The sequence below is a fragment of the Salvelinus fontinalis genome, chromosome 4, assembly GCF_029448725.1.
Source record: "Salvelinus fontinalis isolate EN_2023a chromosome 4, ASM2944872v1, whole genome shotgun sequence".
NCBI classification, from domain to species: Eukaryota; Metazoa; Chordata; class Actinopteri; order Salmoniformes; family Salmonidae; genus Salvelinus; species Salvelinus fontinalis.
The window spans coordinates 23,358,961-23,373,649 of record NC_074668.1 but is presented as its reverse complement, the minus strand read 5'-3'; the positions used below and the strand labels follow the sequence as shown (position 1 = coordinate 23,373,649).

At 43.9% G+C, this 14,689-nt stretch overlaps 1 protein-coding gene across 1 annotated transcript; it reads left to right on the top strand.

Annotated features, from left to right (window-relative positions):
• The first annotated feature begins 8,442 nt into the window (after positions 1-8,442).
• Positions 8,443-13,306, top strand: LOC129853391 (ubiquitin-conjugating enzyme E2 G1-like). Its single transcript, XM_055919382.1, has 6 exons — positions 8,443-8,569; positions 10,728-10,830; positions 10,937-11,034; positions 11,164-11,342; positions 11,479-11,581; positions 11,673-13,306. The coding sequence occupies exons 1-5, from the start codon at positions 8,527-8,529 to the stop codon at positions 11,563-11,565; spliced, it is 510 nt and encodes a 169-aa protein (XP_055775357.1). The 5' UTR covers positions 8,443-8,526; the 3' UTR covers positions 11,566-11,581; positions 11,673-13,306.
• The last annotated feature ends 1,383 nt before the right edge of the window (positions 13,307-14,689 follow it).

Sequence of the window (14,689 nt, the reverse complement as noted above, 5' to 3'; positions counted from 1 at the left end):
AAACTGTCAGTGTTGTCAGGTCCAACTAAAATGTCTAGCCCAATGAAATCTGAAAACCTACGCAGATGTGAAAACTTGCCCCAAAAAGCTTTTCGCAGAAAGAGAGGTGTTTCCACATGTATCTAATACATGTTTCTTTCCCCATAACGTTATCGAGCGAATTAAGGATTTTTTAATGACGTAGGCTAATAAGCAAAATTCGGTTTTCTATCAAAATAATAATTCTTGCGAGTTTAAGAATGTCACAAGAGAAAAGATAAATCGCCCTTATTAAACTCTCCAGAACATTTTCCATCAATGGATGTCGATGTAACTTGTTTTGACTGCCATGATTAAGCAATAAGGCCCGGGGAGGTGTGATATATGGCTAATATACCACTGCTAAGGGCTGTGACCAACTGGCAAGTGTCTTCACTGACATTTTCAACCTGTCCCTGGCCAGGTCTGTAATACCAACATGTTTCAAGCAGACCACCATAGTCCCTGTGCCCAAGAACACCAAGGTAACCTGCCTAAATGACTACCGATCCATAGCACTTACGTCTGTAGCCATGAAGTGCTTTGAAAGGTTGGTCTTGGCTCACATCAACACCATTATCCCAGAAACCCTAGACCCACTCCAATTTGCATACCGCCCAAACAGATCCACAGATGATGCAATCTCTATTGCACTCCACACTGCCCTTTCCCACCTGGACAAAAGGAACACTTACGTGAGAATGCTATTCATTGACTACAGCTCAGCGTTCAACACCAAAGTGTCCTCAAAGCTCATCACTAAGCTAAGGACCCTGGGACTGAACACCTCCCTCTGCAACTGGATCCTGGACTTCCTGACGGGCGGTAAGGGTAGGTAACAACACATCTCAACACCTCAACATGGGGGCCCCTCAAGGGTACGTGTTCAGTCCCCTCCTGTACTCCCTGTTCACCCATGACTGCATGGCCAAGCACGACTCCCAACACCATCATTAAGTTTGCCGACGACACAACAGTGGTAGGCCTGATCACCGACAACGATGAGACATCCTATAGGTAGCTCAGAGAACTGGCAGTGTGATGCCAGGACAACAACCTCTCACTCAACGTGATCAAGACAAAGGAGATGATCGTGGACTACAGGAAAAGGAGGACCGAGCACACCCCCATTCTCATCGACGGGGCTGTAGTGGAGCAGGTTGAGAGCTTCAAGTTCCTTGGTGTCCACATCACCAAAGAACTGTCATGGTCTAAAGACACCAAGACAGTCGTGAAGAGGGCACGACAACGCCTATTCCCCTCAGGAGACTGAAAAGATTTGTCATGGGTCAGATCCTCAGATCCTCAAAAATACAGCTGCACCATCAAGAGAATCCCAACTGGTTGCATCTCCGCCTGTTATGGCAACTGCTCAGCCATCTGACCGCAAGGTACTACAGAGGGTATTGCGTACGGCCCAATACATCACTGGGGCCAAGCTTCCTGCCATCCAGGACCTCTATACCACCAGAGGAAGGACCTAAAAATTGACTCCAGCCGCCCTAGTCATAGACTGTTCTCTCTGCTACCGCACGGCAAGCTGTATTGAAGCGTCAAGTCTAGGTCCTTCTTAACAGCTTCTGATTACTGAACAATAACAGATTACTGAACATCTAATCAGTAGGGATGGTGCCAGATTTCCTCCAGACGTGACGCTTGACATTCAGGCCAATCTTTGTTTCATCAGACCAGTGCATCTTGTTTCTCATGGTGTGAGTCCTTTAGGTGCCTTTTGGCAAACTCTAAGCGGGCTGTCATGTGCCTTTCCCTGAGGAGTGGCTTCAGTCTGGCCACTACCATAAAGGCCTGATTGGTGGAGTGCTGCAGAGATGTTTGTCCTTCTGGAAGATTGTCCCATCTAAACAGAGGAACTCCGGAGCTCTGTCAGAGTGACCATCGGGTTCTTGGTCACCTCCCCGACCAAGGCCCTTCTTCCCCAATTGCTCAGTTCGGCCGTGCAGCCAGCTCCATGGTGAGTCTTGTTGGTTCCAAACTTCTTCCATTTAAGAATGATGGAGGCCACTGTGTTCTTGGGGACCTTTAATGCTGCAGACATTTTTTGGTACAATAACCTCAACCAAACGTTTTCTGTAGTTACAGATTAGACCTGCACAACGGTCAGGAGGAATTTTGGACCATTCCTCTTTACAAAACTGTTTCAGTTCAGCAATATTCTTGGGATGTCTGGTGTGAACCGCTATATATATACAGTACCAGTCAAAAGTTTGGACACATACTCATTCAAGGGTTTCTTATTTTTTATATTTTTACATTGTAGAATTATAGTGAAGACATCAAAACTATGAAATAACACATGGAATCATTTAGTAACCAAAAAAGTGTTAAACAAATTAAAATATATTTTAGATTTTAGATTCTTCAAAGTAGCCATCCTTTGCATTGATGACAGCTTTGCATACTAAAAACAGTTAATTCAACCTCATTTACTGAGGCATTCTCTCAACCAACTTCATGAAATAGTCACCTGGAATGCTTATCCAACAGTCTTGAAGGAGTTCCCACATATGCTGGGAACTTGTTGGCTGCTTTTCCTTCACTCTGTGGTTCAAATCATCCCAAACCATCTCAATTGGGTTGAGGATGGGTGATTGTGGAGACCAGGTCATCTGAAGCAGTAGTCCATCAATCTCCTTCTTGGTCAAATAGCCCTTACACAGCCTGGAGGTGTGTTGGGTCATTGCCCTGTTGAAAAACAAATGATAGTCCCACTAAGCCAAAACCAGATGGGATGCCGTATCGCCGCAGTAGCATGCTGGTTAAGTGTGCCTTGAATTCTAAATAAATCACTGACAGTGCCACCAGCAAAGCACCCCCTCACCATCACACCTCTTCCATGCTTCACGGTGGGAACCACACATGCGGAGATCATCCATTCACCTACTCTGTGTCTCACAAAGACATGGCGGTTAAAACGTAGAATCTCAAATTTGCACTCATCAGACCAAAGGACATATTTCCACCTGTCTAATGTCCATTGCTTGTGTTTCTTGGCCCAAGCAAGTCTCTTCTTCTTATTGGTGTCCTTTAGTAGTGGTGTCTTTGCAGGAATTTGACCAAGAAGGCCTGATTCACGCAGTCTCCTCTGAACAGTTGATGTTGAGATGTTTATGTTACTTGAACTCTCTGAATCATTTATTTGAGCTGCTGGTAACTCTATTGAACTTATCCTCTGCAGCAGAGGTAACTCTGGGTCATCCTTTCCTGTGGCGGTCCTTATGAGAGCCAGTGTTATCATTGCGCTTGATGGTTTTTGTGACTGCACTTGAAGAAACTTTCAAAGTTCTTGAAATATTCTGCATTGACTGACCTTCATGTCTTAAAGTATTGATGGACTGTCATTTCTCTTTGCTTATTTGAGCTGTTCTTGCCATAAGATGGACTTGGACTTTTTTTGTTTTCCTTATTTCATAAGCAACAGTGTTTAAACCCTTTACAATGAAGATCTGTGAAGTTATTTGGATTTTTACGAATTATCTTTGAAAGACAGGGTCCTTAAAAAGGGACTTTTCTTTTTTTGCTGAGTTTATTATTGTTCATTGCTATTTTGTGTAAATGTTGCACAACGACCAACATTTTATTCTAGTTGTGGTGAATATGTCTTGTATTATGAACCAATTTTTATAGTTAGTTTGCGAATACGTTTCTCGTACAAAGGATTGTGTTCCAACACTATCATAAATATGGCTTTGATATAATTAAAGTAAACCTCAGAGTAATCTTCTCTATGAGTTGCTTTGATATTAGCTTTATGAATAAGATGCATGCAATTTAATTGTGCTCTAACACTCTTGTGCCTTTGATTTCATTTAATTAAACCTCAACGTAAAGAAATCTCGTTTTTTTGTCTTTATATGCATTAAAATGGCAAAGACAACGTCCCCCAAATGCAAGACGTCCTCCAGTGATGTCTGAACTTTTACTTTTGAAAAGCTATATTCCAACTATAAATACAGTAAAGTACACACACTAAAGTGTAAAAAAATACATTTTAGAAAACCTTTCAGGCATTCAAATTGTTGGTCTGTTGGGAATCCATGTAATTTTGCTTGAGGAACAACGGAGAACAAGAGGAATACCCCCACTTGTGCTACGTCATGACTTACCTGGATGTGCCTCTTGTTAAGTAAATCAGGTGTTACATGAGGTGAAAAGGAAACCAAATCAAATTTGATTGGTCATATACACGTGTTTAGCAGATGTTATTGCGGGTGTAGCGAAATGCTTGTGCTTCTAGCTCCGACAGTACAGTAATATCTAACAAGTAATATTTAACAATTACACAACATCAAATCAAATTTTATTGGTCACATACACATGGTTAGCAAATGTTAATGCGAGTGTAGCGAAATGCTTGTGCTTCTAGTTCCGACAGTGCAGTAATATCTAACAAGTAAACTAACAATTCCCAACAACTACCTAATACACACAAATCTAAAGGGATGGAATAAGAATATGTACATATAAATATATGGATGAGCGATGCCGAGCAGCATAGGCAAGGTGCAATAGATGGTATAAGGCACAGTATATACATATGAGTAATGTAAGATATGTTAACATTATTAAAGTGGCATTGTTTAAAGTAACTAGTGATCCATTTATTAAAGTGGCCAGTGATATGAGTCTCTGTGTAGGCAGCAGCCTCTCTGAGTTAGTGATAGCTGTTCAGCAGTCTGATGGCCTTGAGATTGATGGCCTTGAGATAGAAGCTGTTTTTCAGTCCCTCGGTCCAAGCTTTGATGCACCTGTACTGACCTCGCCTTCTGGATGGTAGCGGGGAGAGCAGATAGTGGCTCGGGTGGTTGTTGTCCTTGATGATCTTTTTGGCCTTCCTGTGACATCGGGCGCTGTGGTTGTCTTCGAGGACAGGTAGTTTGCCCCCGGTGATGCGTTGTGCAGACAGCACCACCCTCTGGGAGAGCCTTGCGGTTGAGGGCGGTGCAGTTGCCCTACCAGCCTGTGATACAGGCCAACAGGATGCTCTCGATTGTGCATCTGTAAACGTTTGTGAGGGTTTTGGGTGACAAGCCAAATTTCTTCAGCCTTCTTAGGTAGAAGAGACACTGTTGCACCTTCACCACACTGTCTGTGTGAGTGGACCATTTCAGTTTGTCAGTGATGTGTACACAGAGGAACTTGAAGCTTTCCACCGTCTCCACTGAGGTCCCGTCGATGTGGATAGGGGGGTGCACCCTCTGCTGTTTCCTGAAGTCCACAATCATCTCCTTTTGTTTCGTTGCCATTGAATGAGAGGTTGTTTTCCTGTAACCAGATTCTCAGAGCCCTCACCTCCTCCCTGTAGGCTGTCTCATCATTGTTGGTAATCAAGCCTACTACTGTTGTGTCATCTGCAAACTTGATGATTGAGTTGGAGGCGTGCTTAGCCACGCAGTCATGGGTAAACAGCATGCACCCCTGAGGGGCCCCTGTGTTGAGGATCAGTGAAGTGGAGATGTTGTGTCCTACCTTTACCACCTGGGAGCGGCCCGTCAGGAAGTCCAGGGCCCAGTTGCACAGGGAGGGGTTCAGTCCCAGGGCCTCAAGCTTAATGATGAGCTTGAAGAGTACTATGGTGTTGAATGCTGAGCTATAGCCCATGAACCACATTCTTACATATGTATTCCTCTTGTCTAGATGGGATAGGGCATAGTGCAGTGTAAAGGCGATTGCATCGTCTGTGGATCTATTGGGCAGGTAAGCAAATTGAAGTGGGTCTAGGGTGACAGGTAAGGAAGAGGTGATATGATCCTTGACTAGTCTCTCAAAGCACTTCATGATGACAGAAGTGAGTGCTACGAGGCGATAGTCATTTAGTTCAGTTACCGTTGCCTTCTTGGGTACAGGAACAACGTCATCAATGTGGTCTGCGGTTGTGAGGCCGGTTGGACGTACTGCCAAATTCTCTAAAACGACGTTAGAGGCTTATGGTGGAGAAATGAACATTCAATTCTCTGGCACCAGCTCTGGTGGACATTCCTGTAGTCAGCTTGGCAAATGTATACTCCCTCAAAACTTAAGACATCTGTGGCATTGTGTTGTGTGACAAAACTGCACATTTTTAGCTTTTTGTGCATATGGAACATTTCTGGGATCTTTTATTTCAGCTCATGAAACATGGGACCAACACTTTACATTTTGCCTTTATATTTTTGTTCAGTATAATATATATTTTTTGCTCTTCCAAAAGCAACACAGGCCTAATACCTGTAAAGTCATGAGTGACCATCTTTTGAAAAACATGGGACATATAGTCTTTGGTTGCATGCTATTTCGGCCAGGTAGTTAGGTCTGGTCGGCCGAAGTGTAACGGATGTGAAATGGCTAGCTAGTTAGCGGGTGCGCGCTAGTAGCATTTCAATCAGTTACGTCACTTGCTCTGAGACTTAAGTAGTGTTGCCCCTTGCTTTGCAAGGGCCGTGGCTTTTGTGGAGCGATGGGTAACGCTGCTTCGTGGGTGACTGTTATTGATGTGTGCAGAGGGTCCCTGGTTCGCGCCCGGGTCGGGGCGAGGGGACGGTTTAAAGTTATACTGTTACATCAGCGTAGTGTCCAGAGCATGGAGGCGCTACCAGGAGACAGGCCAGTACATCAGGAGACGTGGAGGAGGCCGTAGGAGGGCAACAACCCAGCAGCAGGACCGCTACCTCCGCCTTTGTGCAAGGAGGTGCACTGCCAGCGCCCTGCAAAATGACCTCCAGCAGGCCACAAATGTGCATGTGTTTGCTCAAACGGTCAGAAACAGACTCCATGAGGGTGGTATGAGGGCCCGACGTCCACAGGTGGGGGTTGGGCTTACAGCCCAACACCGTGCAGGACGTTTTGCATTTGCCAGAGAACACCAAGATTGGCAAATTCGCCACTGGCGCCCTGTGCTCTTCACAGATGAAAGCAGGTTCACACTGAGCACATGTGACAGACGTGACAGAGTCTGGAGATGCCGTGGAGAACGTTCTGCTGCCTGCAACATCCTCCAGCATAACCGGTTTGGCGATGGGTCAGTCATGGTGTGGGGTGGCATTTCTTTGTGGGGCCGCACAGCCCTCCATGTGCTCGCCAGAGGTAGCCTGACTGCCATTAGGTACCGAGATGAGATCCTCAGACCCCTTGTGAGACCATATGCTGACACATGCACATTTGTGGCCTGCTGGAAGTCATTTTGCAGGGCTCTGGCAGTGCACCTCCTTGCACAAAGGCGGAGGTAGCGGTCCTGCTGCTGGGTTGTTGCCCTCCTACGGCCTCCTCCACGTCTCCTGATGTACTGGCCTGTCTCCTGGTAGCGCCTCCATGCTCTGGACACTACGCTGACAGACACAGCAAACCTTTTTGCCACAGCTCGCATTGGTGTGCCATCCTGGATGAACTGCACTACCTGAGCCACTTGTGTGGGTTGTAGACTCCGTCTCATGCTACCACTAGAGTGAAAGCACCGCCAGCATTAAAAAGTGACCAAAACATCAGCCAGGAAGCATAGGAACTGAGAAGTGGTCTGTGGTCACCACCTGCAGAACCATTCCTTTTTGGGGGTCTCTTACTAATTGCCTATAATTTCCACCTTTTGTCTATTCCATTTGCACAACAGCATGTGAAATTTATTGTCAATCAGTGTTGCTTCCTAAGTGGACAGTTTGATTTCACAGAAGTGTGATTGACTTGGAGTTACATTGTGTTGTTTAAGTGTTCCCTTTATTTTTTTGATTCATTCTCATCAATGACAACATTCTAGTACTGAGTTATCACTCGTCAGTCTGGTATCTGGGGTAATCTGGTTAATGATTATATAATTGATTAAGTGGCTCCTTCCTTGTAGAATGTTGACCACTGTATAGAAAACATTATTGCTATCATGCTCAAACTTAATAGCTAGACTCACTGACACACAAACTATATCCCTCATGTTGGCCCTGACCAAACGCAAACCGGTAAATTGCCCCTCTCCACATGGCCAGACTTTAGTGGTCTTCTCCCCTTTTAATGTTCTTATGCTCATACATGAAAAATGCCATAAGGTCTGAAAGACACCAACGTCACATACTGTGCAAACAATTATCTAGGCTAAGAAAAACAACAATTTTTTGATCTACTGCTCTGCTAACTAACTAGCTAAAGTGTAGTCAGTGGCTAGCTAAAACAGAGAAAGGGATGCAAATTCATGGCTTTCTGCAGGAATGTGTAGTCTTGCTGAGGTCTCTTCTCTGTTGTTAATCAGCATTTAGATTTTTTGGGGAGTAAATTCAGGCCAATCTATTGAGAATATTCTACTTGACCGAGAGAGAATTACATGGCATTCAAAACGTCCTCCAGGGCAAGTCTACGCGAAACACAGACCTTATATGAAAGTAGTTCTTAAATTCCAGATGCAAAAATGAATGGGGAAAAAACGATTGGAAGCATGACCGGGTTTTACCGCTAGGTTTTATGGGTATTATGACGCGTCCACTGTACTGGTCTAGTTGGCGAAACATTTATTTTTGTTGAAGCCCACATACCATGACTGAACAATCAGCACTACTTCTTCGAAAGCAATTGGCAGGTAAGCCAAAGATGAAAAAAAAAGAAACCCCAAGCTAGCCTAGCTAACTTTCCATGGCCGGGCTTCCTCGACGGCAGTCATGATTGTTTGTTTACATTACATTAGCGCGATCCAATTATCTCGGCTGTAAAACACATTATAGATATTTTTTCCGCTAATTCATCATATTTGTTAAAATGACTGAATTCAACTTCACTAGCCCCATCTAAGGTTAAGCATTGAACAAGTCTAAACTGGCGAACTAAGGTTAGCTATCATTAGCATTTTGACTGTCAGTGAGAACGTCACCAGGTTAACTTAGCTAGAAAATCAACCTTTTGTTACTGATTCGAGTTATGGTGGAAATAACTAGCGTTATTTAGCCGTAATCTAATCTTATACCAACCTCTGTTTGCTGTAAATCACAACCCTAGTTAGCGATTTACATGATCTGGCTTGCTATAGGCTACTACCTAGCTGACAAGATAACAAAGGAATAATCAGCCCCATACCCATCTGTCAGTGGTGGGAACATCACATAATTATTAGCCAGTTCGCTGGTTCTGGCAATGGCATCACTGTAGCAAACTCCATTAGCTGTTAACAGCTAGCATATACACCAGGGATCATAAACTAGATTCAGCAGCGGGACGATTTTTTTATTGAGCTGCTGGTCTTGCAGGCCGGGAACATTGTATATATAGTGTATGTGGACACCCCTTCAAATTAGTGGATTCAGCTATTTCAGTCACACCCTTTGCTGACAGGTGTATAAAATCGAGCACACCGCCATGCAATCTCCATAGACAAACATTGGCAGTAGAATGGCCTTACTGAAGAGCTCAGTGACTGTCAACGTGGCACCTAGAGCAGCACAGGTCAACTGTAAGTGCTGTTATTGTGAAGTGGAAAGTCTAGGAGCAACAACGGCTCAGCCGCGAAGTGATAGGTCACACAAGCTCACAGAACGGGGCCGCTGAAGCGTGTAAAAATCATCTGTCCTCGGTTGCAACACTCACTACCGAGTTCCAAATTGCCTCTGGAAGCAACGTCAGCACAAGAACTGATCGTTGGGAGCTTCATGAAATGGGTTTCCATTGCTGAGCAACTGCACACAAGCCTAAGTTCACCATGCGCAATGTCAACAGCTCCCCGCCATTGGTCTCTGGAGCAGTGGAAACGTGTTCTGTGGAGTGATGTATCACACTTCACCATCTGGCAGTCCAACAGACGAATCTGGATTTGGCAGATGCCAGGAGAACGCTACTTACCCCAATGCATAATGCCAACTGTAAAGTTTGGTGGCAGAGTAATAATGGTCTGGGGCTGTTTTTCATAGTTCGGGCTAGGCCCCTTAGTTCCAGTGAATGGAAATCTTAATGCTACAGCATACAATGATATTCTAGACGATTCTGTGCTTCCAACTTTGTAGCAACAGTTTGGGGAAGGCCATTTCCTGTTTCAATATGACAATGCCCCCGTGCACAAAGCGAGGTCCATATAGAAATGGTTTGTCGAGATCGGTGTGGAAGAACTTGACTGGCTTGCACAGAGCCCTGACCTCAACCCCATCGAACACCTTTGGGATGAATTGGAACGCCGACTGCAAGCCAGGCCAAATTGCCCAACATCGGTGCCCGACCTCACTAATGCTCTTGTGGCTGAATGGAAGCAAGTCCCCGCAGCAATGTTCCAACATCTAGTGGAAAGCCTTCCCAGAAGAGTGGAGACTGTTATATCAGCAAAGGGGGGACCAACTCCATATTAATGCCCATGATTTTGGAATGAGATGTTCAACAAGCAGATGTCCAAATACTTTTGGTCATGTAGTGTAATTACAAATAATTTGTAGACTGCAAATTGACTGCAAGTAGCCCAAATAGATATATTTCACAAAAACATGATAATTTCAACCCTCCACTAACCCTCTCCCTTTCTGTATTTTAGAAAATAGGTTTAACTTATCTTTTCTTAGTATCGGCGGTTGTCAGACATCATGCACATTATTTCAGCCAATGGATAGTTATGTGCACCTGATGTGGGCAACATACAGGCCATCTTTTCAATTGGCACCACTGATAATAGGTACCTGTCACTCATTGTCTACACAGCATTCCACTTTTCTGTGATTTTTTTGTTAGTTTATTGCATTATGTTACCTTGTGTCTTTCTATTTCAGAACTCAACAAGAACCCAGTGGAGGGCTTTTCAGCTGGCCTAATAGACGATGACGATATATACAAATGGGAGGTTGTCATCATAGGGCCACAAGACACCCTTTTGTAAGTTAAGACATAGGTTGGTATTCTGAAAGAAGAGGAGTACATATTTTAAAAGTACTCTCAGATGGGGATAACTGCTTTGCTTTCTCTGTTCTCTCTATTACAGGGAAGGAGGTTTTTTTAAAGCATACCTGACCTTTCCCTATGATTATCCTCTACGGCCTCCCAAGTTGAAGTTCATCACTGAAATCTGGCATCCTAATGGTAAACACACTGTTAACACTTTGAGCCCTACTAAACCTAGCACTATAATATTTTATATTCATTAGTGGGATTTATGTGTCTCTTACCATGTTTGCCAATGTATATAATGACTTTTCATCTCTTTCTTAGTGGCAAAGAATGGCGATGTATGTATCTCAATTCTGCATGAGCCAGGAGAGGACAAGTTTGGCTATGAGAAGCCAGAGGAACGTTGGCTTCCTATCCACACTGTCGAGACGATTATGATCAGTGTAATCTCCATGCTGGCCGACCCAAACAGTGAATCGCCTGCTAATGTGGATGCTGCGGTGAGTTGTAATAATACATGTATTTAACACAGACTTTGTGTGTTACAGTAGCCAAGTACGTCCAGAACCTGTGCTAAAGTGACAAGGACAACTGTGCTCTTGAGATTTTGAAATTGAGTTTGCGCTGGTCCCACAGAAAGAGTGGAGGGAGGATCCAAATGGTGAATTCAAGAGGAAGGTGGCTTGCTGTGTACGGAAAAGCCAGGAGATGGCATTTGACTAGAACCCAAACTCAATGGGTGAGTAAGCAACATATACCCAGTCTTATTGCTATTGGAAGAAATGCAGTTAGTATTTTGTAATGTTCTGTTTTTCCTCTCTTCCATCCAGCTAAAGGACATGGGTTCAGAAGGAAAATAGTCAGTTCAGCAAAAGGCTTTAGCACCCCTTCTTTTGCCATTCAAGGGATTTGGTTGGTCAGACACCTTTTCATTTTTTTTCTGAGAAGTCGTTGTTTTTCGTAAGAGGAATGAATGTGAGAAACCTACCAGTGAAAATGTCCCTCCATTTCCTAACTGGAATTCTATAGAATTCTAAATTTAATTGTATTTATTTTGGAAAAATATAGATTAGATTTAAAGTTTAATAGTCACATGTACAGGGTTGCAATGATGTAAGATGTCACGACTGTAAATTAACTTGCTTTTTTTATCTGCTGCTGAACATTTTTTCTACTCCGTATCAGGTTTCTTATGCAATTTGTTTGTTGTGCTTGAAGAATTTAAAACACGTGAAAGTTCTTCTCGTTATTAGGTTCTCACCAAGTGTCCCATCCTCACAATCACCTTTACATAATTTCGGCCTGCCTGCAAAATCTTGTCAAACATGTTTTTGTCGTTCCACAATCATTTGATCCCTCTTGCCTAATGTTAGTTCTACTCTCTCGTTGTGGTTTTTCTCTCCCTGGAGGGTTTGTGAGTGTGCTTGTTGACTGGGTCCTTTACCCAGATAATCACAATGTCTGCTACCAATCATGTCACAGTCAAGTCTCTGAGGTCCTACTCACTCCGTTTTAATGAAACTTTCTGAACCAACCAAAAAGTTATGTTAAGACTGAAGCTATGATTATTCAGTGGATATACCGGTTTGCTGGCATCTGAATTTACCTCAATTTAAAAGGATTACACATTTGTTTTCAGGTTTTATGGATGTTTTATTTGTTCTTAGTCTAGTGTTACATGGGAGCTGTAAGTGGCATTGACATAGAACTTGACCCTCTGAGGTTGTTTCTGGGTGATGGGTGGCACATTTGGCTTCTTGGTGCATGTGTACAATTATTATTTATTCAGATCTTGTACAATTCACAATTACCCCAAGATTTATATTCTGATAGTGTATTCAGATGATATGATTACAAACGCCTCAAACTAAGGCAGTCTATTTTTAGTTATGGGTGCAGCCTCTTGTGGACAACATGTTTTTCTTTGCTCTAAGGACTATCAAAAGTCTCATGATAATAACTGCCATATACCATCTGTTTACTCTTGGTGAACAAGAGTAGGCATGCAATTACACCATTAGTTAAAACAGTTCACAATATGCAGAAGGCATCTAGAGTTGTTTTGTCTTATTATATGGGATTTTGCTGTTGGATTGTTGATCAAATCAAATTTTGTCACATGCGCCAAATACAACAGGTGTAGACCTTAGAGTTAAATGCTTACTTACAAACCCTTAACCAACAATGCAGTTAAGAAAAAGTGTTCAAGTATTTACTAAAATAAACTGAAGTAAACAATGAATAAAAATAACAAATAATTAAAGAGCAACAATAAAGTAACAGTAGCGAGGCTATATACAGGGGGTACTGGTACAGAGTCAATGTGAGGGGGTACAGGTTAGTCAAGGTAGTTGATAATAATTGATCATGTACATATAATTGAGGTAATATGTACATGTAGGTTGAGTTAAAGTGACTATGCATAGATAATAAGCAGAGAGTAGCAGCAGTGTAAAAATGGGGGGGGGGGGGGGGGGGGGGATTAGCTGTCCAGAAGTCTTATGGCTTGGGGGTAGAAGCTGTTAAGAAGTCTTTTGGACCTAGACTTGGTGCTCCGGTACAGCTTGCCGTGCGGTAGCGAGAGAACAGTCTATGGCCAGGGTGGCTGGAGTCTTTGGCAATTTTTAGGGCCTTCCTCTGACACTGTCTGGTATAGAGGTCCTGGATGGCAGGAAGCTTTGACCCTCTATATTGCTTTGTGGTTGGAGGCCGAGCAGTTGCCATACAAAGTGGTGATGCTCTCGATGGTGCAGCTGTAGAACTTTTTGAGGATCTTAGGACCCATGCCAAATCTTTTCAGTCTCCTGAGAGGGAATAGCCATTGTCGTGCCCTCTTCACGACTGTCTTGGTGTGTTTGGACCATGACAGTTCGTTGTTGATGTGGAACACCAAGGAAGTGTCAACCTGCTCCACTACAGCCCTGTCGATGAGAATGGGGGCCTGCTCGGTCCTCCTTTTCCTGTAGTCCACGATCATCTCCTTTGTCTTGATCACGTTGAGGGAGAGGTTGTTGTCCTGGCACCACACTGACAGATCTCTGACCTCCCTATAGGCTGTCTCATTGCTGTCGGTGATCAGGCCTACCACTGTTGTGTCGTCGGCAAACTTAATGATGGTGTTGGAGTTGTGCTTAGCCATGCAGTCATGGGTGAACAGGGAGTACAGGAGGGGACTGAGCACGCACACCCCTGAGGGGCCCCCATGTTGAGGATCACTGTGGTGGATGTGTTGTTACCACCTTTTACCACCTAGGGGCTGCCTGTCAGGAAGTCCAGGATCCAGTTGCAGAGAGAGGTGTTTAGTCCCAGGGTCCTTAGCTTAGTGATGAGCTTTGAGGGCACTATGGTGTTGAACGCTGAGCTGTAGTCAATGAATAGCATTCTCACATAGGTGATCCTTTTTGTCCAGGTGGGAAAGGGCAGTGTGGAGTGCAATAGTGCGTCATCTGGGAGTTTTTCCTAGCCACCGTGCTTCTACACCTGCATTGCTTGCTGTTTGGGGTTTTAGGCTGGGTTTCTGTACAGCACTTTGTGACATCAGCTGATGTAAGAAGGGCTTTATAAATACATTTGATTGGTTGATCTGTGGATCTGTTGGGGCGGTATGCAAATTTGAGTGGGTCTAGGGTTTCTGGGATAATGGTGTTTATGTGAGCCACGACCAGCCTTTCAAAGCACTTCATGACTACATACGTGAGTGCTACGGGTCGGTAGTCATTTAGGCAGGTTACCTTGGTGTTCTTCGGCACAGGGACTATGGTGGTCTGCTTGAAACATGTTGGTATTACAGACTCGGTCAGGGACAGGTTGAAAATATCAGTAAAGATACTTGCCAGTTGGTCAGCGC

Bases quoted from the DNA above. Each gene is read 5' to 3' on its own strand.
- LOC129853391 (XM_055919382.1), top strand. From the start codon at position 8,527: ATGACTGAACAATCAGCACTACTTCTTCGAAAGCAATTGGCAG. The intron at 10,831-10,936 runs GTAAGTTAAGAC...TCTCTATTACAG, and splicing joins GGGCCACAAGACACCCTTTT to GGAAGGAGGTTTTTTTAAAG. The intron at 11,035-11,163 runs GTAAACACACTG...TCTCTTTCTTAG, and splicing joins TGAAATCTGGCATCCTAATG to TGGCAAAGAATGGCGATGTA.